General features: G+C 39.4%; 1 protein-coding gene across 2 annotated transcripts; it reads right to left on the reverse strand.

Moving 5' to 3' along the window:
• Positions 1-219: 219 nt before the first annotated feature.
• LOC307181741 (RAD52 motif-containing protein 1-like) lies at positions 220-20850 on the reverse strand. 2 transcript variants are annotated; one of them, XM_079912533.1, is made up of 7 exons: positions 10693-10880; positions 10133-10312; positions 6640-6762; positions 6089-6257; positions 5031-5129; positions 3299-3384; positions 220-1029 (listed from the first exon to the last, which is right to left on the reverse strand). In XM_079912533.1, the coding sequence occupies exons 1-7, from the start codon at positions 10786-10788 to the stop codon at positions 817-819; spliced, it is 966 nt and encodes a 321-aa protein (XP_079768659.1). In that variant the 5' UTR covers positions 10789-10880; the 3' UTR covers positions 220-816. The 2 variants fall into 2 exon arrangements, 1 of the variants encoding a protein (XP_079768659.1); XR_013827020.1 differs by lacking the exons at positions 220-1029; positions 3299-3384; positions 5031-5129; ... (1 more) ...; positions 10133-10312; positions 10693-10880 and adding exons at positions 11538-11656; positions 20197-20850.
• Between the last annotated feature and the right edge of the window lie 5782 nt (positions 20851-26632).

Below are 26632 nucleotides of genomic sequence, written 5' to 3' on the forward strand. Positions count from 1 at the left end.
GACGGGCACATGCACCTCTAATTTCCCATCAGGAGGAAGAATTAACCAAAGCCTCAGCCTGCCGCCCCGGAACCAGAATAGGGCCTGAAGCAATCCTGCGGTTTTGCGGCCAGTTCACAAAAGAGCGAGTTGAAAAATGGAGCTCAGGGGCACTGCAGTTCACAAACCTGCAGAGTTAAAAAGGACAACTTTCGTCGAAAAATATATTGAGGTAAGGCAACGAAGAGGATTTGAAACCAAGGCAGAATTGCAGGAAACATGTTTCAAGAGGTAGATTGGAGTCCCCTTTAAAGCACAGGAAAAGCCGCAGAACTTTAGAAGACTGAAGGATTGAAAAAGTTTCAGCCTGCTCAGGGCTTTGTAGATGCTGAGCAGGTGGCTCCTGTGGGGGTAAAGTTTCAGCCTCCTCAGTGAGCTCTGGATGAGGAGGTTGGGCCTCCTGCTGGGATGGAGAAGTTTCAGCTTCCTCTGGGGGCTCCATAGTTTTATCTGGGCTCCCAGAAAAATCCCTAGGTATGCTCTCCTCAGGTTAAATGGCATACATACTGGGATATAAATAATGACCCTGCAACTGTTGTTCTAGACCCTGAGTGTTTTTTTTTGAAATTGGCCTGTAGTTTCAACAACAACTTTGGCATGCCGTTGAGGTTGACCTAGATCTTTCTTCAGATTTGGGGATGAAACCATAAACTTCATTGGTTTTGAGATCTTACTACCTAGAGATGGAACAAGTATTTCAAACGATTGGTGAGCTTCAGCCTGATCCAGACCTGTGTCTTTAGTCTTACTTTTGTGTCCAGAAGGCAGAAACAAGGGCTAATTCTGATCCCAGTCTAGAATTGGAACTGCCTCTGGGAGCTCTTGCACTGGAACTGCCTCTGGGAACTTTTGATGCTGGGTTTGCTTGTTATTCAGATCCTGACGTGGAACAGCAAACTGATCTGGCCCTGTAGGCATCTCTCCAACCGAATCCATGTCCGGGTATGGAACCTCAGTCTCAGTCAACTCCTGATGATGCGGGGCCAACATCTGGAATGGAGACAAGGACGTCAAGTAATTAAAGCCCCCGGCTTCTGCCAGGGATGTAAGGGGCATGGGGCAATTTGGGAGGGGTTCTGAGGCGTGTGAATACAAAGCCTCTGTCAGCCGCGGGGGGTTGGGGGTTACCTGGATGGGGCCCAGGGCCCACTCCGGAGGCTGAACAGCCTGGACTAGAAGCCACCGTGCTTGCCACGTGAGGAAGAGCCGTGGAGCGCAGGCACGACACAGGCCAGCCGCGACATAACATGCGGCGGCTCCCAGGCGCAGCGACCCAGACCAGTGAGGAGCCGGAGCCACATCCTCCTTCAGAGCCAAACCGAACTGCTATGCCAGCACCCCGACGCGAGGGCTCACATTAGCAACCGCGCGCCCCGGCCCTGCATAACGTCCCATCCATTATTTATGACATCTTTAGTTGCGCCACAGTTATTAGGCTCGTGCGGAGATCCAATCCACGCCACCAGAATGGGCCTTTTTCCCAGAGTCCCCAGGGCACAAGCCATCTTTCCCCTTGCAAAGACAACAATTACCTCCTGCCGGGACCTCTTCCCAACCCCGCCCTGCCCACCCTGGCCCCAAACAATGAGGCAGGATTTGGGCTGCAGACCCGAGTGGCCCCAAACTGCAGCAGCCCAGGGGTGGAGGGGGTTGGGAAGGATGCAGAGCTTCCCGTGGAAACCAAAGGACCTGGCATTCTGGGAAATTCAAAAGTGCTAGTCCAGTTGTGGCAATCTGAACTCTTCCTCCTCAAAGATGAAGTCTGAGAGACATTCTTCCTCCCTGTGGCCACAGGGCTGACAGGAAAAGTAGCTGACCTGCAAAATGAGCACCAGTTAGGGTGGCAGGAGGGGAACACTCCTTACAGTTATGCTAAAATGTTGCCATTTCCTCCAAACTCTCAGTATTCACGTCTCATGATTCATTCACCACTCTGTTATTAGGGGTTACCACTGAATCAGTGATGACTCCAGAACTTCTGTAGGAGGGATTTGGGGCAGGTGAGCAATTCATTCTGGGAAAGAGAGTCTAAAACCATGTGAATGGCCCTTTACATTAGCATGGGAAAACTTCCCCCATCCCACCTTGTCTCAACAGAGCCATTAATGTAGAAAAAACTACTGTGTCACTTTTCAGAGGTCTACCCTGTGTGAACATATGAAGACACTTAGAATGTTAAAGTCAGCATGTTAAGTAACGTTCTTGAAATACTGTAACTAGCACCAGTTTACTTCCTTCACAGTCCTTTCCACAATCTATTTAATTTTAGTCCTTTTTAATTGTCTGCTACACCTTTAGCACCTAAACTCCAAGAGACAAGGAGCTTCATCCTATTTCCAGTGCCTAGCACATAATGGCTTCTAAATGGAACTGATTCCAAGATTGGCCTCATTTAGGAGTGGATCTGTTGTTATAATCAGGTTTCCAAAATCTTTAGTATCAATATGGAATCCTTTCCTCTCACATTTCACAGGAAGATAGACTTCTTAAAGCCCAAACATGGATACGTTTGAAGTATCCTTGACTGATTAAAATGAACTGAAATAATTATTTTGTACAGGAAAAACTTCTAAAATTTTTACATTTTTCAGAACATAACCACCTTTTCTTTCTCTACTTTCTTCCCTTCAAAACAAACTTTGCAACATTGGGGGGAGTTAAATAATCACAAATCTAGCCAAAAATTAAGCTCTCAATGACATGAAACACATTTTTTGCTCCTTTTAAATAAAAATCCTATATGCAGTACATTAATGTTTTCTTTTAGAAATTACGTTGACAACTTAATCCCTAATTCGAGGTATCCATATAACTGGTTTACAGAAAGGTTCTTTGGCAAAAGATTTAACACAAGATATATAAGAGATCTGGGTAATACACCTTACTTGAAAGGCATGAAGAGTTTTTAAACAGTGTAGCATAATCACACTTAAGACCATAGTTACTTTGTTCCCAAATCCCTGCAATTCTATTTGAGGGGAGTTCTAAAGGGCCTGTGTCTTCTCCTGTGTCCACAACCATAGATGTACACTGGTGGCCCTCAATCCTGCTCTCCAAACATCAAATAACGGGCCAGAGACAAGGCTCGGAACTTGGAAAAGTCCTAGAAATTCCCTGCCTCAAAAGCAGTTTCACAGTTTCACCTTTTCCTAAGGAAGACAGAGATGAGTAGATATGCTGAAGTCTTCCAAATCCTGCTGATGGTTTTGAATTATGGCTACACTGGCTGTGTATTCCTTGAGTTTTTATCTCCACATACTTGAATTAAATCCTGTAGTTCCTCTTCGGTTCTAGCATCTGTGACATCTTCACAGGGTCTATATGCCACAGCTGTTTTACCACTTTCTGTAATAAAGTTAACAAGGATCAATTCAGAAGTTTTCTTGTTCTAAAACTTCCTGTATACAATGGTAGCACCGAATAATTAGACATTCTTTTGACTTCTAAAAGCAGAAAATAAGAGCATTTTCCTAGAAGTTCCCTCATCTGACACGTCAGTTTTTATTATAATTATTTGTGAAGACATATATAAGAAGTATCAACTTTGGTTCAAAAACTTTATGATCTTAGAAATAAGAACTAAGGAATAAGGACATAGAAATTAAAAGCTGTGGAAACAAAAATGTTCAATCACAATACAATTAAATAGGAAGGCATTAGGTGGGGGTCAAAGTGAGTTCAAACCTGGGAGAGATACCACTGGACTATAATAGATACTTCCTATTAGAAGCAAGGCAAGTGCCTACTCCTTGGGACCAAAATTCTACCAGATACAATGAACAAAGCTTTAGAGACAGAGACAGAGAGAGAGAGCATTTGAACACTCTACTGGCAGAAACTTGCCCATGTACATTTTGGACAATACAGCTTTCCTCAAGGCAAGCTACGGCCACCAGGCTTTTTGGTCTAAGGAGTTTTGGGTACATATAAGGAGTACCTTGGCATATTAGGCACAAACAGCCCAGTCATTTATTTTGGTTCTTAAAGGTTGTTACCCAGAGTTGACAGCGGATGTAGATTCTGCCTGATGACCAGGGAAATCACACTTCACTGGAAGGATTGCCCAGGCTGGAAAGCCAAGACCAATCCAGGGTCAACTCTTACAAGCAAATAAGGTCTCTGACAACTTAGCTATGATTCCTCAGTCTCTAAACTTGCAGGGCTGTGCAGCAGAGGAGCGGTTCTATTCCGGGAATCTACGGATCATAAAGTTTCGTTTGGGCACACCCTGTGCCATTCTCACCGCTGTATAACTCGATAGGGAAAAAAATCAATCCTATTTAATCGCATGACCACTTTCAAGGTTTACAAAAACATAACCGATTATTATACAAGAATCATAATCACCCAATACATCAGAAATGAAAACGGAAATTAAACTGATTCCAAATACATAATCTAATAAACTCTTCAACAAGAAAACAGCAGTAATATTAATAGTCAATATATTTTGTCTGCTTACTATGTTTCAGGCATAGCTCTAAGCTTTTTAGATTCATCATCCCATTTACTCTTACAATATCCCCCATTTGGTGGTAAGCTGAATTACTAACCCTATTTGCAGATAAAGAAATTGCAGCTTAGAGATATTAAATACCTTCAAATGTCTCTGGCTACAAAAACCTGAAATTGCAACAACAACAAAATCTAAGAGACAATGTTAGGACTCCAACACAGGTGTCCAAGGCTTATAATCACTACACTATTCTGTATGATAAGCAAGCAATTGAGGAAGAACTGGATCAAACACTTTCTGTATGAACTGAGGCCAGTCATTCTACATCTAAACACTGGGGACAATAATATGTGCTGTCGTCTTTCTCATAAATGCCACAAAGAACAAATGTAAGAAAGCTGCTGTGAAAGCATCTGGTGAATGAAAGAAGATGTAATGTTTTAGATAACCATTATTTTCATCCAATTAACTTTTCAAATAAGTTTATTTGCTCACTGAAACTGAAGTACTTCAAGGACAATCAAAAAGGTCTTACCTAAAATCACATTCAGCAACTTCTGGAATGCATCTGTCATAGCTTTCTGAATAGCAAGCTTCTGGGTTATCTTCCTTCTCATATGTAATGATAATGACCCTAAATCCAACCAGAACAGATGAATTTAAAATGCCTATATGAATAACGGATTTCTAGGTTATATGTTTAAAACTAAAAATGCATCTGTGATTCTTAGATCATTACCTTAGTGATTAAGGGCAGGCACCACACTGCGGTACGGGTGAATGTCTCCGTTGCAGGTACACCCTGGCATGGCATATTTTTACGGCTCAGATCTATTCTGGAAGTTTCTAAAATATTAGACGGGAAATGTAAACCAAGAACGTGGCACAAATCTCATATTACTCACAGATTTCAAATGGACAAGCTGAGGCTACACTGCTACAGACCCTGCTCTCCAGTGCGTAAAGGGCTGGACTCATACAGTGAGATAGATTTGGTTGTAGTGCAGATGATCTGGACTCTACGCAACCATCACCCACTCAGGTGAATGGTGGAGCCTCCTCCACCCCATTCACTAACAGCCCTGCCTCTGACTTAAAACCCTAAGCCCAATGCCATGGATTCTAGGAAAAAACTCAGTACCAATCGGAATCCCCTTTCTAGGGATCTACGTTTACTTATTCTGCTCAGGCCCTTTTATAGGAGGCAAAGGACTGAACATTTACACAAGAGTTTATTTCAATCTTTAGACAATGATTTTGTTGGGATAACTGAAGGACAGAAGACATCTGTATTTGAAGGACTATTTTAGCACAAAAATAATTATTAACCAAAAAAAAAAAAGATTCCTAACTAATTTTCCCTCCTCCTAAGCTTCTTCACAGGCAGTCAGTTCTAAAATTCTAAAGGTTAAGGTGCTTTCCAGTATTGCCTAGGATAAAAACCTATATTGTCAGGCAGAACAATTCTGCCCAGGGCTTTAGTTGCTCAGAAAAGGTGATGATGTAATTGAAAAGTTGAGTTTCAGAAAGAAAGGAAAAAAGAGAAATCCCACTCCCTCACCTCCCCACACACACACATACTGGAAAGCAGACCTTCCTCCAACTTATCCAAAGGTTCCTCAGCCATGCCAACTCCAGGACTCCTGCACTCATGGGAGGTCAACACCACCTCTAAAGCACAGAAGAACTTCAGGCTTTGCTTCTGAAGTGCTGTCACAATATTTGTATTTTCCCTTTCTTCAAGGTTAGAAAGATCCTGAAGCTGTTAGAATTTTGAATTAAAGGCTAGACTTCAACATATTCCGTTGTTAGAAATAAATACCAAACTTCAGCAATCCCAGGTAATAGTTTAGGTATCCTATCCCTTCAAAATCAACTGAGACTTGCCAACTGAGACTTGACTAGATATGGACCACTATTTTTTTTTATGATATACCATACAAATACTGGAGAAAATTATGGACACCACCATCCAAGTCATTGAGATTATCACTAATTCTAGGTGGCAGGTCAATGCTCAGATACTTTCATGTGGAAGTCTCTCACATCTCCTCCCCATAGCCCTGTTCTGTTCTGCTCTCTAAAGTCTAGGAGTTCAATGTTGAAAGGAGTCTTGTTAGTCTAAGAAAATCTACAGAGTTTACCTTGATGATCCTTTTTGACGACCCACGGAAACCAAAGTTGTAATTTGCCAATTCTTGGCATCTGGAGCGCTTTAGGGCAAGCGTATTATGTTGAACCGCCTTAGGTCTGGTGCTGAGATCAACCTAAAGACATAAAAGACCTAAAAATATCACAACCCTACATAGAGACTCATATTGGATATACCTGAGATTTATCATTACCAATTTTATAGAGTGGTTGTGAAGATTAAGTAGGAAATTTTTAGCAATGAGTTCACAGTGATGCCTAAATAAATGTTATTTATTAAGTCAGTACTTTTCTGCACCATTTCCAGGACCCCTGATTAACCGGAAGGTTTCCTGACCTCTGGTGGTGAAAGTGATGATGAAAGAACCAAGGAAGCCCGGCAGAAGCCTATTATGGGGCTGGGGGTAAGCAAAGGAAGTGAACTGTTTTACTTGTCTCATCCTGTAGCTCCTGCTTGAGAATATGACGTGAAGAGGAGGTAAGATGGACCTGCCACTGAATTAGGACCTTAATCTGTAGCACCCCCTCCCCAAGTTACTAACCCCTGTAAGAAGAGGGAATACATATACCTCTATGAATGTAAATAAAGGAACCAAAAGCATTAGAGGTTCATCTGCATTAACAGGCTTCTTGAGAGTGCAAATATTTCCAGTCTTAACTCTCTAAAGAACTTACATATTACTGTGGAGTTTTTATATCACTAGTTCTTTCTTAAAGGTCCATTTCCATTTTGAACAGGGTGTAGTACATAAATATAGTCATAAAAATTCAAATAATACAAATAAAGTCAAAGCATTGTTAATTCTTTATTGATTTGTTTGTGCATCTTCCTCTGTCACTAGTTTATGAGCTCCTTAAGTGCTTGAAGGAACCATATATTATTCTTTCCTTGTTACCAGAAACAAGCATAGATCTTGGCATACAATAGAAGAGTGATGGTCTGTTGACTGAGTGAATGAATGAGTACATAAGAAAATGAAATCACTTTCTCCAACTGAAGCTGCCTGCTGGGAAGGAGAAATGAAGGTTAATTTTTAAATGTTGAGTGTCGCATGGGATGCTAGGCCCTGTACGGTGAGTCATAATGGAGCTGTCCTGGACAATTAGGAATCTTCAGAAGGGCTCGGAGCCCCTGGGTAGTAGAGACGGCTGACATCTAGGATAAACTTGCCACAGTTCTTCCTGGCAAACCTTTCCCTTCGTGCACTGAGAAAAACTCAGATACATTAGGCCTTTCCTTCATTTTATTTTAAGATGTTATTCTCTTTTCTGTATTTATAAAAAACAGAGGGGAGGGGCTTCCCTGGTGGCGCAGTGGTTGAGAGTCCGCCTGCTGATGCAGGGGACACGGGTTCGTGCCCCGGTCCGGGAAGATCCCACATGCCGCGGAGCGGCTGGGCCTGTGAGCCATGGCCGCTGAGCCTGCGCGTCCGGAGCCTGTGCTCCGCAGCGGGAGAGGCCACAACAGTGAGAGGCCCCCGTAACTCAAAAAAAAAAAACAGAGGGGAAGTAAGATAAGAAGTATGTATACCTGCCAATGAATAAAAGAACATGTAATTGGAACTTCCGTGCTGGTGCAGTAGTTAAGACTCCATGCTCCCAATGCAGGGGTCCTGGGGTCGATTCCTGGTCAGTGAACTAGGTCAGTGATCCCTGGTCAGTGAACTAGGTCTCACGTGTATGCTGCAACAAAGAGTTTGCACGCCACATTTCAGGAGCCTGCGAGCCACAAAAAAAGGAGCCTGCCTATGCAAATGGGGAGCCCACATGCCACAACTGGGGAGCCCTTGAGCCACAACTAAGGAGCCCGCCTGCTGCAACTGAGACCCGGTGCAAATAAAATTGAAAAAGAACGCGTAAGTAAAGTAGGGAAAAATTTCGGGGTTGTGGGTAGTAAACTAAGGCTCTGCATTAAATAAAGAAATCTAATACAAATGCCCTTTCCTCTCAACTCTATAGTGACTTGGAGAACATTTTCTTCATTATTCTATCAGTGACGGGCTTTATGCTGTGAAAATCTCCCAACCTACACTTATGGAATGGTCTTAATGTCCGATATAAGAAAAGAACTCATTACTCACAACTGATACCAAGTAACTGTTTCATAATCTTTCCAGGACCATCTGTAGTATCTGAGTGGTTATGTGAAATGGTCGCAGGGTCTGCAAATTAAAGAATGTCTGACACAAAATCATTTCAATCCCAGGGAGTACTGCCAGGATTGAAGTACTGCCAGGGTGTTAAACAGGGTAAAGAAGTGGGAGGTAGTGTATCTGAAGTCACAGCTGAGGAGAGTTCTCAGATTCAATAAAGGTGAAATCAGTGAGTAAAGAAATATGGGTGAGAAGAGGCAGCAAGGTCAGTAGGAAGTAGCTAGAGCAAGAAGCCAATCAGAGAAGACACACAATTATAAAGGGAGAGGTCTGGGAAATCTAAGCCTCACTCACTTATTCAGAGGAATTGGAAAGGTCCTTGAAAAAGGAATGGTGGCTGAATGGAGGCACATAATGAAATGTTAATTCTGGGGAAGAAAAATTGGATGGCATGTTGATATGGAATAAGGTTTCTACAATGCATTAAAGAATATTTTAACCATTTTCTGGAATCTGAAGCGAGTTCTGAATAGGCAGTTTGAGAGTGATGAAGATGATGAAGCCTCCTTTATGTTACATCTGACCAAAGTTTATCAAGCTCGGGACTTCCCTGGTGGCACAGTTGTTAAGAGTCCGCCTGCCAGTGCAGGGGACACGGGTTCGATCCCTGGTCCTGGAAGATCCCACATGCCGCAGAGCAACTAAGCCCGTGTGCCACATCTACTGAGCCTGTGCTCTAGAGCCTGTGAGCGAAAACTACTGAAGCCTGCGTGCCTAGAAACCGTGCTCCGCAACAAGAGAAGCCATCGCGATGAGAAGCCCACGCACCGCAATGAAGAGCAACCCCCACTCGCCACAAATAAAGCCGGCACGCAGCAACAAGACCCAATGTAGCCAGAAATAAATTAATTAATTTTAAAAAATTGTCAACCTCACACACTTAAAATCAACATAAAAGTAAATATAAGGAAGACTCTTGTGAAGATTTCTTAAATTAAGGGGCAGCATAAAATGACATGGGGTTTAACATCGGTTAAGTTTGGGTTTGGCCTAGTTTCCACATTTACTGTCATGAACCTTAACTAAGTCACTTAACCATCCTGAGTTCGAGTTTCTTCATCTAAAAAAAAGAAAGAAACAACTAGGAAACTGGGGGATCAGTGGAGCAGTGCATCTGAGAGCACTCTGTACACCACATTGCTGTAGAAACGCTGGCCTTTTTTTTTTTCCCGCCCTGGGATCTTAGTTCCAAGACCAGGGATTGAACCCGCGCCCTCAGCAGTGAAAGTGCAGAGTCCTAACCACTGGACCACCAGGGAATTCCCGACGGCCTATTAGTTTTAAATTCAGCACATCATCCCAGTAGAGTGAGGAATTCCACATTTGGACCCACCTTCACTGGAGATGTGTGAAAAAGCTGCTTCTGGTCACGTGCCTTTTGGGCTCTGTGGGCATCCCTTGCTGAATAAAACTTGATGATGGCATAGAACCCAGGACCACCCAGTGCTGCATTTGGGAAGACCCAGACAGAATACAGAAGGCCAAACCGGGAGAAGACTGTGAACAGAGAATGCTGTAGGGCGGTCTCACACTAAGAAAGTGCAGTAAATTTCAGGCCCAGGAAACCAAACCGCCCATTCCCTTATATTCCCCCAGCCCTTCGCCACAGGTAATTGTGGTGAGCCTCCTACTCCAAACACTTCTCATTTCATGAACAAGTTTCCCTCTGAAATCCTAAGCTTCGAGAAGCATTAGGAGGCAATGCCTTCTGTTGGGAACTATGCCTCAAAAATCTATGGGGGCGAGTTGACCGCTCAGGTCGTCTCTAGAACTAAGATTTCTCTCAGCGGAAACCACAGGCAGATGAGGTACTGAAGCAGTACCCCGGGGCGCCCAGTTACTGGGGCACGGGGCGGCTTCCTCCACCCCTCCCTCTGCTCCGGTTCCTCTCACTTGCAAGGGCTCGGCCGTGGATCCAGAGCTCAGCTCCCACACCAGCAAGGTTTTGTCACCCCCGATGGGAACCGCAAAAGGTACCAACTGCAGCATCCTAACATCACCGCGCGAGCGCTGCTTGGGACGCAAGCGGACTGCACCAGCGAACAGGCGCCCGCGCTTTTTAAAAAGTTAGTGCCAGTAAATCTAATATATAGAAAAATAGTTGAAAGCCCCTGAGTGTTTTGTATATAGAAAAGCTTGAGATTCAGAGCAAGTTCAGATCTTGACAATCTAAGAATAAACTAGCTCTCCATTCCATTAGAAGGGCTACGTAGCAGCTTCTGGTTATGGAACCAGAAACTCTCAGGCTCCAAAGGAGACATAAAACAGCACCACTTGTACTCTTTATAAAATTTCAGAAACAAAATAAACAAAAATATATTTACACCTGTCCTATAAGACAAAGGGTACTTGAGACCTAATGTATATAAAATCAGTTTACAAACTGTGATGCACTATATCAATAAGTTCTCATCTGCACAGAGCACAGCATAGGATATGTGGCCATTAATGTTAATTCCCTTCCCCCCTGGATTCCTTTCTCTTGTTCCTTTAACTATGCGGATCCCTTACATTATTAAGCTAACAACGTAACTGAGCTATTATTAGCTTAATAATGTAACCAAGAATCTGATTTTTAGCCAGGGGGTAGTTCTTAGAAACTTAGGGAGCTGGAACTCTGAATGAATGAATTAAAATAATGCAATTACATCATTAATGTTAAAATTTATCATCACTGATTAAAAATTAAAATATTAAATTAAAAATTAAAAATTTATTATTCTGCAATTGAGACTCACCACAACGTGTGATGTCTGTCAGGCATTCGCTGTCACAATGCAGCTTGACTGTCTTACAGACAACCTCAATAATATTTTTAAATTGGCAGAGGCAGCAGGCCATACGGCTAGGTAAGATCCTATAAATGGAAACACAGGTAATTAAATTCGTGGTAAAAGAGTTACTTGAGTAGGTAGAAGAGGTGGGCCAAGGCCACCACAGACCAGTGCAAAAAGGAGTTCTTGGGGCGTATGGACTGCAGAACTGGATAGGGGTCGGTTGGCCAATTGCTGCTCTTGACTGTTGTAAATAAATACAGAGGAGGAGAGATGTGCCCAACAGAAGGATTAGGATGGCAGTAGATATGGTATGCCTAGAAAAAAGGGAATAGGGATTAGAATTGGGTGACATTGATCTGTAGTTTAAATCCGAAGTATCTCCTTCCAACCCTAAAGCCTCACTTTGGGTCGAGAGGACACAGGAAGAAGGCACACTTCTAAGAAGAGTCTGAATAAGACCACACCTTCTGGAGTCCCTTTCTCAGTTCCTATTTGTGAGTAGTAATATAGTAGAAATTATTCTAGTAATAGAAAAGCATCGTGGGGTTAAACAATAACAGAGGTCACTTTGGCCAAATCTGGACAAAAGGAACATTCCAAAGAATAACATTATCATTATAATAAGGTATAACATAGTTAACTTATAAAAAAGCACATAAGTTCATAATGATACTCAAATGAAAAGTGGGGGAGCTCTTCTTTATATAATAATGTCAACTAATAAATGCAAAAGGAATGATAGAATTAGGAAAGTGTCATTTTGCATCTATCAATGTAATAATCGATTAAGACAAGGATTATCATTGATGCACAGCTGGGCGAAGAGTTGTTTGAAAGTAGGATCTTTACTGATCCCAAAGTATCACCCCACATATGATTTATCAATTACCAAGGGGAAAAATAATTTTACAATGGAGAGATATGGAAGATACCACCTTAATCAAGTGATCAAACTTAGCACTGGGCCACCTGAACTGATGAAGTAGGAAGAATACATCACCTACATAGTATTCTTCCCCAAAATATTTACTTTGAGTCTAATGAAGAAATAGACAAATCCAGATTGTCCGGCAATTTACAAGCTAACTGGCTTAGAGTCTTCAAAAATACCAATGTCATAAAAGACCAAAAAAAAAAATAGGGAAATATTCTAGATTAAAGGAAACAAAGATATGACATGCAATGCCTAATCTTTAATTGGACCCTGTATCAAAATAAAACAGACTGGATGTTATTGGCTCTGGCCAAGATGAAGTAACAAGGACCAATTTAACCTCCCACCTGAAACAATGAAATCATCAGACAGAACATATGAAACAACAGTTTTCAAGAAACTGGACCTCAGGCAATAAAGTTCAGAGATCCCCAGAAGATGGGAAATAAATGAAGTGATCCCTATAATTGCCCTAACTTACTTCTCTGAGAGAGTTTCCAGGTCATGGTACAGGGAAGAGAAGTCCAGGCAGAGACTGGTGGACTCCCTGACTGACGAAATGGAGCTGACAGTCTGGGAAAACCAAGGTAACTAGAGTTCACAAAGCAGACTACCAGAGAGAAAAGAAGTGCACAGACAAAGAACTCTGGAGATATGCAGAGGGATCTCTTGAGAATTCAACAAACTATTTGTCAGTACATCTGTGTGAGGAATTACTTGATACCAGGAAAAGAACCACATGAAAGGATTAATAATAAGAATATCTGGATATCACATAGGGTTGTAGGAATAGTACCTGTTCCTACAAGTCAAACTGGAAAACCTCATGATATTCAGAAAAGACTTGTCTCAGTAGTTGCAAATAATGAGCTCCAGACTAAAGGGTACTTGGACTCCTACCCAATGAATCTTAAAAGCTACACCTAAAAGAATAAAATTGTTTTGAGTAACTTCATTCCACCCAAAACAAAGCCCAAGCATTTTACAAGAATTTAAATATATATAGTACACAAGAAACAAAAACACACAGTATCGGGGATCATATGAAAAACTGCCAAGCATGCAAAGAAGTAGGAAAATATGACCCATAGTGAGGAGAAAAGGCAATCAATCAAAACTAACCCATAATCTATACAGATGTTAGAATTCGCAGAAAAGAACATTTTAAAAGTTTTTATACATGAAGAAAAGTTATTATAACTGTATTTCATATGTTCAAAAACCCAGACAAAACACTGAAAATGTTAAGAACAGGCACGGAAAACGGAAAACAGTCCCAAATTGAGCTTCTAGAGGTTAAAAACAATGGCTAAATTAAAAAGACATTGAATGAGGTTAATTGCAGATTAGACACTGCAGAAGAAAGGGTCAGTGAACATTAAGGTATAGTAATAGAAACTATCCAAAATGAAACAAAAAGAGTAACAAAACAAAACAACAACAAAACTTAATAGAGCATCAGTGAGCTGTGCAACAACTTCAAGTGGCCTAATACATGTGAACTTAGAGTCCATGAAGGAGAGGAGAAATACAAAAATTTGAAGAAATAATAGCCAAAACTTTTCCAAATTGGTAAACAGTATAAAGCCACAAAGTCAAGAAGATCAATGAACTTTAAGCATAAGAAACATGGACAAAACTACACCAAGGCACAAAATATAATCAAATTGCCCAGAACCAGGAATTAAGAGAAAAATTTAACAGCAGCCAGAGAAAAAACCTTTACACTACATAGAGAGGAACAAAGATAACAATGATAGCAGAATTTTTGTTGGAAACAATGTAAATGAGAACTCAGTGGAATAACATCTTTAAAGTAGTGAACTGAATTCTATCAAGCTAGAATTCTATACCCAGATGTATCAAAACAAAAGCAAAATAAAGACTGTCTCAGACATACAAATGCTGCAAGAATTCTTTACAAGTAGAATTTCACTATAAGAAATGTTAAAAGAAGTATTTTTAAGCAAAAGGAAAATGACACCAGATTGGAATATGGATCTACACAAAAGATTAAGAATACTGGAATTGGGACTTCCCTGGTGGTTCAGTGGTTAACAACCTGCCTGCCAATGCAGGGGATATGGGTTCGATCCCTGGTCCGAGAAGATCCCACATGTCGCCGAGCAACTACGCCCGTACGGCACAACTACTGAGCCTGCACTCTAGAGCCTGTGTGCCACGACTACTGAAGGCCACGCACCTAGAGCCTGTGCTCTGCAACAAGAGAAGTCATCCAATGAGAAGCCAATGCACTGTAACGAAGAGGAGCCCCTGCTTGCCGCAACTAGAGAAAGCCCAGGCGAAGCAATAAAGACCCAACACAGAAAAAATTAATTTAAAAAAATACTTAAAAAAATTTTTGAAAGGATTTTAGTCATTCAATATATGTCTCTGACCACAATGGAATTAAATTAGAAATTAACAAATCCGAAAAAGTTCCAAATATTTGGAAACTAAACAACACTCTTCTGAGTAACTTTGTGGTCAAAGAAGAAATCAAAAGGGAAATCAGAAACTATTTTGAACTCACTGAAACTGAAAACATAATATGTCAACATGTGGGTTATTGCTAATGCGGTACTCAGTTTCCTCAACTTCCACCTTAAACTGGGAAAACGAGAGCAAATTAATCACAGAGTAAGAGAAGGAAGAACACAATAAAGATCAAAGTAGAAATAAATAAAATGGAAAACAAAAATACTATAGATATTAAAAGGATAATAAGAGAATATATAGAATACTTTATACTAATAAATTCAAGATGAAATGGACAAATTCCTTGAAACGCATGCACTACCAAAGTTTATTCAAGAATACAGATATTAAAGAAATTGGGTGTGCAGTTTAAAACCTTCCAACAAAGAAAGCTTCAAGTCCAGGTGGCTTAGCTGATGAATTCTACCAAACATTTAAGGAATAAAATAATGCCAAGTCTACACAAACTCTACCAGAAAGTTGAAGAGAAGGGAATACTTCCCAACTTATTTATAAGGCCAACTTTCACCGTATCAAGATTAGACAATGACATTACAAGAAAACTATAGACCACTATCTCTCATGAACACAGAGGCAAAAAATCTTAACAAAATTTTAGCATATCAAATCCAATAATATATAAAAAGATGATACATCATGACCAAGTGGGGTTTATCTCAAGAATGAAAGGTTGGTTTAATATTTGAAAATCAATTTACCAACTTACTACACTAAAAAAGAAAAATCAGGACATCTCTGGTGGGGCAGTGGTTAAGAATCCACCTGCCACTGCAGGGGACATGAGTTTGACCCCTGGTCAGTGAAGATCCCACATGCCACGCAGCAACTAAGCCCATGCACCAGAACTACTGAGCCTGAGCTCTAGAGCCCGTGAGTCACAACTACTGAGCCCATGTGCCACAACTAGTGAAGCCCGTGCACCTAGAGCCCATTCTCTGCAACAAGAGAAGCCACCGCAATGAGAAGCCGGCATACTGCAATGAAGAGTAGTCCCTGCTCACCACAACTAGAGAAAGCCTGCATGCAGGAATGGAGGCCCAATACAGCCCAAAAATAAAGAAACAAATTAAGAAAAGAAAAGAAGGGAAAAATCACATAATCACTGCAATAGATGCAGGAAAAGAATGAAAAAATCTAACATCCATTCCTGATTAAAGGAAAAAAAACAGCAGACGAGGAATGGAAGGAGACTTCCTCAATTTGATAAATGACTTCTACAAAAAACTTAACATCATATTTAATGGTGAAGGACAAAGAACTTGCTCGCCAGTATCAGGACAAAGGCAAGGATGTCTGCTCTCATTACTTCTATTTGACATTGCACTGAAGGTTCTAGCCAGTGCAATAGGGCAACAAAAAGAAAAGAGATATTCAGAAAGGAAAGGAAGAAGTAGAACTATCTTTATTTGCAGATAACATGATGATAGAGAAAACCTGATAGAATCTACAAAATTGCTACTGGAACTCATCAATGAGTTTCTCAAGTTTGCAGGGTACAAGATGAACATACAAAAAGATTAATTTATCTCAACAAACAATCAGAGATCAAAGTTTTAAAATACTACTTATAATAGAATCAAACATATAAAATACTTAGAATAAATCTGACAAAACATGTAGAAGACTTGCACAGTGAAAACTGTAAAATATTGCTGGGGGAAATTAACGAAGACCTAAATAAATGAAGAGATAAAATGTATTCATGGATCAGAAGATTCAATATTGTTAAGACATCATTTCTCCCCAAACTGATTTATAGATCAAAATACCAGTAGGCTTTTCTATAGAAATTGACAACCTAATTCTAAAATTCATGTGGAAATAAAATTTAGAATAACTAAAACAACGTTGAAAAAGAACAAAGTTGAAGAACTAACAGTAACTGATTTCAAGGCTTATGAAGTAACACTTTCAAGACATTGTGATAGTAGGATAAAGACAGACAAAAGGATCAAAGGAAGAGAATAGAATGTTCAGAAGTAGAGAGATGTGGACAACTGACTTTCAGGTTCAAAGGCATTTAAGTGGAGAGATGATAGTCTTTTCACCAAATGATGCTGGAACTATTGAATACACAGGTGCAAAAACCAAACAAAAAAAAGAACTTCCATCCAAACCATATACAGAAATGAACTCAAATTGGTTCAAAGATCTAAATGTAAAACATAAAAGTATAAAATTTCTAAAACAAAACAGGTGAAAAATTTTATGACCTTGAGTTAGGCAAAATTTCTTAGATACAACACCAAAAGCATAATCCATGAAAGAAAAAAATAGATAAATTAGACACTATCAAAATTAAGAATTTCTGCCCTGCAAAAGACACTCCCGAGAGAACGGAAAGATGAGTCACAGAATGGGAGAAAATACTTTGCAACTTACATATTCAATAAAGGACTAATTTCCAGAATATATAAAGAACTCTCAAAACTCCAGAAAAATATATATAAAAGATAAAAAGATATACAGATGGAATATAAGCATATGAAAAGACGTTTGACATGATTCATCATTAGGGATGCTACAGTGAGATACAACTACACACCTATTAAACTATCTGAAATTAAAAATACTGAGCATAGCAAGCGTTGGCCGCAACGTGAAGAAAATGCAATTCTCATACACTGCTGGTAGAGATGTAAAATGATCAAACCACTATGGAAAATAGGTATTTTTAAAAAACTTAAACATACACTAACCAATGATCCAGCCATTCTACTTGCAGGTATTTACCCAAGAGAAATGGAAGTATACATCCATACAAACACTTGTACACAAATATTCATAGCAACTTTATCTGTAATAGACAAAGACTGAAACAACTCAATGTTCATCAATGGTGAATAGATAAATTGTGGTTCATCAATATAATGTAATACTATTCAGCAATAAACAGAAATGAATTACTGATATATACAACAATATGGATGAAAATTAAAATAATCATGCTGAGTTAGAAACCAGTTAGAAGAAAGTATACACTGTATGATTCCATCTACATACAATTCTAGAAAATGCAAACAGAAAGCAGAGCAAGGGCTGCATGGTGATTGGGAAGGGCAGGAACAATGGGAAGGAAGAATTACAAAGAGATGTTAAGAAACTTTCTGAGGAGATGGACATTTTGATTTTGGTGATGTCTTCATGGTGTTTATATATGTGTGTGTGTGAACACAGATTATTCTATGTCAATTATACCTCAAAAAGCTGTTAAAAGAAATGATATTATATGAGAGAGACAACTGGGGAAATTTGAATAGCAACTCTTTATAAGGTAATATCATTGTGTAGGAATTTAATTTCTTCAATACTGTGTGTTAACAGTATTGTAGTTACATAGAGAAATAATTTTTAATATCCACAGAGGAAGGCATCTAGCTGACAAGAGAGGGATCGCAATGGGAGGCTGAGGAAGATGAGGCTAGAGCAGTGAACAATGTGTGATGGCGTGGTGAAGACACTCATTTGTCAGCTGACCTAAGATGGTTGGAATAGAGTGCTAAATGCAGGGCCCTTTCTGCATACTAATCTCATGCAATCCCCTCACCTAGCCTTGGCATAACAGAAAGTTTCTATTAGCTTGCCATATTGGAGGGGGGATGGCACAGTTTAAGGTGCAGTAAGTTGTGTAATAAACTGTCACAATAGGGTCCTACAGAAATAGTTTTTTAAACTGCAAAAAAATGAAAGTTGACCCTTCCCTCACAACATATATGAAAATTAACTCAAAATGAATCATAGACCTAAATGGAACTATACAACTTCTGGAAGAAAACAGGAGAAAATCTTTGTGATTTTGGGTTAGACAATGGGGTCTCAGACAAAGATTTCTTAGATAAGACACAGAAAAGCACAAACCATCTAAGAAAAATTGCTAAGGGACTTCCCTGGTGGTTAAGACTCTGAGTTCCCAATGCAGGGACCCAGGTTCGATCCCTGGTCAGGGAACTAGTTCCCACATGCATGCCGCAACTAAGAGTTCGCATGCCACAACTAAGAAGCCCATGAGCCGCAACTAAGGAGCCCATCTGCCGCAACTAAGACTCAGAACAGCCAAATAAATAAATTAAATAAATATGAAAAAAAAGAAAAATTGCTAAATTAGAGATCATCAAAAATTTAAAACTTCTAGTCTTCAGAGACACTGTAATACAATGAAGATAAGTCACAATCTGGGAGAGGATATTTACTAAACACATATCTGAGAGAAAGGACTTTTTCCATTGCTTTTTATATAAAGCACTCTTAAAACTCAATATAAATATCCAATTTAAAAATGGATTTGAACAGACACTTCTTTAAAAAGATATTTGCACATCAATAGACACTCAACATCATCAGCTATTACAGAAATGCAAAATGTGGCAAAAACCACGAGATGCAACTACACACCTACGAGAAAGGCTAAATTTTTTTAAAAAACAAATATAAGGATCAGGTGATGATGTGGAGCAACTGAAACTCGCATAAACTGCTAGTGGGAAACCAAAAAGGCACAGGCACTTTAGAAAACAGTTTAGCAGTTTCTTAAAAAGTTAAATATGCGCTTAGCATATGATGAAGCAATCCCACCCTTAGGTATTTTACCCCAAAGAAATGAAAACATATGCTCGCACAAAACATATGTTCACACACACGTGTGAGTGTTTTCAGAGGCTTTGTTCAAAACTGCCAAAAAACTAGAAAAAACTCAAATGTTCATCAATCACTGAATGCGTAAACAAACTGTATATCCACACAACTAGAATACTGCTCAGCAATAAAAAGGAATGAAATACTGACAGGTGCAACAAAACAGATAAATCTCCAAAGAGACTAAGTGAAAGAAGCCAAAAACAAAAGGCTACATTCCACATGATTTCAGTTATAAGACATTCCGGAAAAGGCAACATTACATGGACAAAAATCAGACTGGTTGTTGCCAGGGGCTGGTAGTGGGAGGAGGATGGATTGACTACAAAGGGACATGAGGGGTCTTTTGGGAGTGCAAAAATGTTCTTTACCTCAAATGTGGTGGTGGTTACAGAACTAACTATACGTTTGTCAAAACACATCACACTGTATATTTAAAAACAGTGAATTTTGTGAAATGAAAATTATACATAAGTAAACCTGACTTAACAAAATAATAAAACAAACCTAAAAAAAACAAATGAGTGAAAATAAATGTAAGAAAAATCAACTTACAGTTTTTCCAATTCAAGGGTCATCATGACGATGCTTTCAATTGCTGTGACACTTGTGTTGTTCCCATGTCTCTGAAGGAGAAGCCCAAACATGCATGATATAAAACCCAAAGACAAAAATTCTACACTTAAAAAGATACTTAACATGTGATTACTTCAATTCTGGCTTCTGACTTGCCATAGATGATAATTCCAAAGAGCTCTTATTGAAGAAATTTAAATTTGCATCATCAAATGAATGACCTTGGTGCTGAACAGCACAATCATTTTTTATTATCCTAGCTTCTCATTTTCAATTGCATCTACCTCTTTGATCACTCTTTTTAAAAAAAATAATGTACCCCTTATTCCTTTTTGCTTTCTGGGATAAATAATATTCCTACATGCATCTACATCTTCCATAACTATATGTGTTCTTCAACACTGTTCTCATTCTCTGCTGGCTGTCTTACCCGTATATTCTTTCTTAATCCTTTTCTTTGCCAATAACTCTTATTTTCAATAACCCAGTTAAAATCTAAATTATGACTTTTTACCCAAAGTACTCAATCTTCGACGAAAGAAAGAAGGAGCAGAAATTATCTCATGAGCCATGAAAGTGTTGCAATACTTACAAATATTTTAATGCTGGCAATTTAAAAAGGTAAGAATCTTCACCTGTTGTCAAAGGATTACGATTGAAAATTCTGAAAAATGGAATGGAATTAAAATTATCTGCATTTTCTTTTTTTTTTTTTTTTTTTTTCTTCCCGCTTGCGTCTCCCTCCCTCCCACCCTCCCTATCCCACCCCTCCAGGCGGTCACAAAGCACCGAGCTGATCTCCCTGTGCTATGCGGCTGCTTCCCACTAGCTATCTACCTTACGTTTAGTAGTGTATATATGTCCATGCCTCTTTATCGCTTTGTCACCGTTTACCCTTCCCCCTCCCCATAGCCTCAAGTCCATTCTCTAGTAAGTCTGTGTCTTTATTCCTGTTTCACCCCTAGGTTTTTCATGACTTTTTTTTTTTCTTAAATTCCATATATATGTATTAGCATACGGTATTTGTCTCTCTCTTTCTGACTTACTTCACTCTGTATGACAGACTCTAGGTCTATCCACCTCATTACAAATAGCTCAATTTCATCTCTTTTTATGGCTGAGTAATATTCCATTGTATATATGTGCCACACCTTCTTTATCCATTCATCCGATGATGGGCACTTAGGTTGTTTCCATCTCTGGGCTATTGTAAATAGAGCTGCAATGAACATTTTGGTACATGACTCTTTTTGAATTATGGTTTTCTCAGGGTATATGCCCAGTAGTGGGATTGCTGGGTCATATGGTAGTTCTATTTGTAGCTTTTTAAGGAACCTCCATACTGTTCTCCACAGTGGCTGTATCAATTTACATTCCCACCAACAGTGTAAGAGGGTTCCCTTTTCTCCACACCCTCTCCAGCATTTGTTGTTTCTAGATTTTTTGATGATGGCCATTCTGACTGGTGTGAGATGATATCTCATTGTCGTTTTGATTTGCATTTCTCTAATGATTAGTGATGTTGAGCATTCTTTCATGTGTTTGTTGGCACTCTGTATATCTTCTTTGGAGAAATGTCTATTTAGGTCTTCTGCCCATTTTTGGATTGGGTTGTTTGTTTTTTTGTTATTAAGCTGCATGAGCTGCTTGTAAATTTTGGAGATTAATCCTTTGTCAGTTGCTTCATTTGCAAATATTTTCTCCCATTCTGAGGGTTGTCTTTTTGTCTTCTTTATGGTTTCCTTTGCTGTGCAAAAGCTTTTAAGTTTCATTAGGTCCCATTTGTTTACTTTTGTTTTTATTTCCATTTCTCTAGGAGGTGGGTCAAAAAGGACCTTGCTGTGATTTATGTCATAGAGTGTTCTGCCTATGTTTTCCTCTAAGAGTTTGAGAGTTTCTGGCCTTACATTTAGGTCTTTAATCCATTTTGAGCTTATTTTTGTGTATGGTGTTAGGGAGTGATCTAATCTCATACTTTTACATGTAGCTGTCCAGTTTTCCCAGCACCACTTATTGAATAGGCTGTCCTTTCTCCACTGTACATTTCTGCCTCCTTTGTCAAACATAAGGTGACCATATGTGCGTGGGTTTATCTCTGGGCTTTCTATCCTCTTCCATTGATCTATATTTCTGTTTTTGTGCCAGTACCATACTGTCTTGATTACTGTAGCTTTGTAGTATAGTCTGAAGTCAGGAAGCCTGATTCCTCCAGCTCCATTTTTCGTTCTCAAGATTGCTTTGGCTATTCGGGGTCTTTTGTGTTTCCATACAAATTGTGAAATTTTTTGTTCTAGTTCTGTGAAAAATGCCAGTGGTAGTTTCATACGGATTGCATTGAATCTGTAGATTGCTTTGGGTAGTAGAGTCATTTTCACAATGTTGATTCTTCCAATCCAAGAACATGGTATATCTCTCCATCTATTTGTATCATCTTTAATTTCTTTCATCAGTGTCTTATAATTTTCTGCATACAGGTCTTTTGTCTCCTTAGGTAGGTTTATTCCTAGGTATTTTATTCTTTTTGTTGCAATAGTAAATGGGAGTGTTTTCTTGATTTCACTTTCAGATTTTTCATCATTAGTATATAGGAATGCCAGAGATTTCTGTGCATTAATTTTGTATCCTGCAACTTTACCAAATTCATTGATTAGCTCTAGTAGTTTTCTGGTAGCATCTTTAGGGTTCTCTATGTATAGGATCATGTCATCTGCAAACAGTGACAGCTTTACTTCTTCTTTTCCGATTTGGATTCCTTTTATTTCCTTTTCTTCTCTGATTGCTGTGGCTAAAACTTCCAAAACTATGTTGAATAAGAGTGGTGAGAGTGGGCAACCTTGTCTTGTTCCTGATCTTAGTGGAAATGCTTTCAGTTTTTCACCATTGAGGATGATGTTTGCTGTGGGCTTGTCATATATGGCCTTTATTATGTTGAGGAAAGTTCCCTCTATGCCTACTTTCTGCAGGGTTTTTATCATAAATGGGTGTTGAATTTTGTCAAAAGCTTTCTCTGCATCTATTGAGATGATCATATGGTTTTTCTCCTTCAATTTGTTAATATGGTGTATCACGTTGATTGATTTGCGTATATTGAAGAATCCTTGCATTCCTGGAATAAACCCCACTTGATCATGGTGTATGATCCGTTTAATGTGCTGTTGGATTCTGTTTGCTAGTATTTTGTTGAGGATCTTTGCATCTATGTTCATCAGTGATATTGGCCTGTAGTTTTCTTTCTTTGTGACATCCTTGTCTGGTTTTGGTATCAGGGTGATGGTGGCCTCATAGAATGAGTTGGGGAGTGTTCCTCCCTCTGCTATATTTTGGAAGAGTCTGAGAAGGATAGGTGATAGCTCTTCTCTAAATGTTTGATAGAATTCGCCTGTGAAGCCATCTGGTCCTGGGCTTTTTCTTGTTGGAAGATTTTTAATCACAGTTTCAATTTCAGTGCTTGTGATTGGTCTGTTCATATTTTCTATTTCTTCCTGATTCAGTCTTGGCAGGTTGTGCCTTTCTAAGAATTTGTCCATTTCTTCCAGGTTGTCCATTTTATTGGCATAGAGTTGCTTGTAGTAATCTCTCATGATCTTTTGTATTTCTGCAGTGTCAGTTGTTACTTCTCCTTTTTCATTTCTAATTCTATTGATTTGAGTCTTCTCCCTTTTTTTCTTGATGAGTCTAGCTAATGGTTTATCAATTTTGTTTATCCTTTCAAAGAACCAGCTTTTAGTTTTATTGATCTTTGCTATCGTTTCCTTCATTTCTTTTTCATTTATTTCTGATCTGATTTTTATGATTTCTTTCCTCCTGCTAACTTTGGGGTTTTTTTGTTCTTCTTTCTCTAATTGCTTGAGGTGCAAGGTTAGGTTGTTTATTCGAGATGTTTCCTGCTTCTTAAGGTGGGCTTGTATTGCTATAAACTTCCCCCTTAGAACTGCTTTTGCCGCATCCCACAGGTTTTGGGTCGTTGTGTCACCATTGTCATTTGTTTCTAGGTATTTTTTGATTTCCTCTTTGATTTCTTCAGTGATCACTTCATTATTAGTGTATTGTTTAGCCTCCATGTGTTTGTATTTTTTACACATCTTTTCCTGTAATTGATATCTAGTCTCATGGCGTTGTGGTCAGAAAAGATACTTGATACAATTTCAATTTTCTTAAATTTACCAAGGCTTGATTTGTGACCTAAGATATGATCTATCCTGGAGAATGTTCCATGGGCACTTGAGAAAAATGTGTATTCTGTTGTTTTTGGATGGAGTGTCCTATAAATATCAATTAAGTCCATCTTGTTTAATGTATCATTTAAAGCTTGTGTTTCCTTATTTATTTTCATTTTGGATGATCTGTCCATGGGTGAAAGTGGGGTGTTTAAGTCCCCTACTACGAATGTGTTACTGTCGATTTCCCCTTTTATGGCTGTTAGTATTTGCCTTATGTATTGAGGTGCTCCTATGTTGGGTGCATAAATATTTACAATTGTTATATCTTCTTCTTGGATCGATCCCTTGATCATTATGTAGTGTCCTTCTTTGTCTCTTTTAATAGTCCTTATTTTAAAGTCTATTTTGTCTGATATGAGAATTGCTACTCCAGCTTTCTTTTGGTTTCCATTTGCATGGAATATCTTTTTCCATCCCCTTACTTTCAGTCTGTATGTGTCTCTAGGTCTGAAGTGGGTCTCTTGTAGACAGCAAATATATGGGTCTTGTTTTTGTATCCATTCAGCCAATCTGTGTCTTTTGGTGGGAGCATTTAGTCCATTTACATTTAAGGTAATTATCGATATGTGTGTTCCTATTCCCATTTTCTTAATTGTTTTGGGTTCGTTATTGTAGGTTCTTTCCTTCTTTTGTGTTTCTTGCCTAGAGAAGTTCCTTTAGCAGTTGTTGTAGAGCTGGTTTGGTGGTGCTGAACTCTCTCAGCTTTTGCTTGTCTGTAAAGGTTTTAATTTCTCCATCAAATCTGAATGAGATCCTTGCTGGGTAGAGTAGTCTTGGCTGCAGGTTTTTCTCCTTCATCACTTTCAGTATGTCCTGCCACTCCCTTCTGGCTTGTAGGGTTTCTGCTGAGAGATCAGCTGTTAACCTTATGGGGATTCCCTTATGTGTTATTTGTTGTTTTTCCCTTGCTGCTTTTAATATGTTTTCTTTGTATTTAATTTTTGACAGTTTGATTAATATGTGTCTTGGCGTATTTCTCCTTGGATTTATCCTGTATGGGACTCTCTGTGCTTCCTGGACTTGATTAACTATTTCCTTTCCCATATTAGGGAAGTTTTCAACTATAATCTCTTCAAATATTTTCTCAGTCCCTTTCTTTTTCTCTTCTTCTTCTGGAACCCCTATAATTCGAATGTTGGTGCGTTTAATGTTGTCCCAGAGGTCTCTGAGACTGTCCTCAGTTCTTTTCATTCTTTTTTCTTTATTCTGCTCTGCATTGGTTATTTCCACTATTTTATCTTCCAGGTCACTTATCCGTTCTTCTGCCTCAGTTATTCTGCTATTGATTCCATCTAGAGTACTTTTAATTTCATTTATTGTGTTGTTCATAATTGCTTGTTTCATCTTTAGTTCTTCTAGGTCCTTGTTAACTGATTCTTGCATTTTGTCCATTCTATTGTCCATTCTATCTCCAAGATTTCGGATCAACCTTACTATCATTATTCTGAATTCTTTTTCAGGTAGACTGCCTATTTCCTCTTCATTTGTTAGGTCTGGAGCATTTTTATCTTGCTCCTTTATCTGCTGTGTGTTTTTCTGTTTTCTCATTTTGCTTATCTTACTGTGTTTGGGGTCTCCTTTTTGCAGGCTGCAGGTTCGTAGTTCCTCCTGTTTTTGATGTCTGTCTCCAGTGGCTAAGGTTGGTTCAGTGGGTTGTGTAGGCTTCCTGGTGGAGGGGACTAGTGCCTGTGTTGTGGTGGAAGAGGCTGGATCTTGTCTCTCTAGTGGGCAGGTTCACGTCTGGTGGTGTGTTTTGGGGTGTCTGTGGCCTTATTATGATTTTAGGCAGCCTCTCTGCTAATGGGTGGGGTTGTGTTCCTGTTTTGCTAGTTGTTTGGCACAGGTTGTCCAGCACTGTGGCTTGCTGGTCGTTGAGTGAAGCTGGGTGCTGGTGTTAAGATGGAGGTCTCTGGGAGATTTTCGCCGTTTGATATTATCTGGAGCTGGGAGGTCTCTTGTGAACCAGTGTCTTGAAGTTGGCTCTCCTACCTCAGAGGCAGAGCCCTGCCTCCTGGCTGGAGCACCAAGAGCCTTTCATCCACACGGCTCAGAATAAAAGGGAGAAAAAGTAGAGGGAATTAGTAGACGTATGAGGAAAGAAAGAAGGAAAGGAGGGAAGGAAGGAGGGAAGGAAGGAAGGAAGGAAGGAAGGAAGAAAGAAAGAAAGAAGCAAAGAAGGAAAGAAGGCAAGAAGG

The sequence above is a fragment of the Stenella coeruleoalba genome (assembly GCF_951394435.1).
Source record: "Stenella coeruleoalba genome assembly, chromosome: 2".
Lineage (NCBI taxonomy): Eukaryota > Metazoa > Chordata > Mammalia > Artiodactyla > Delphinidae > Stenella > Stenella coeruleoalba.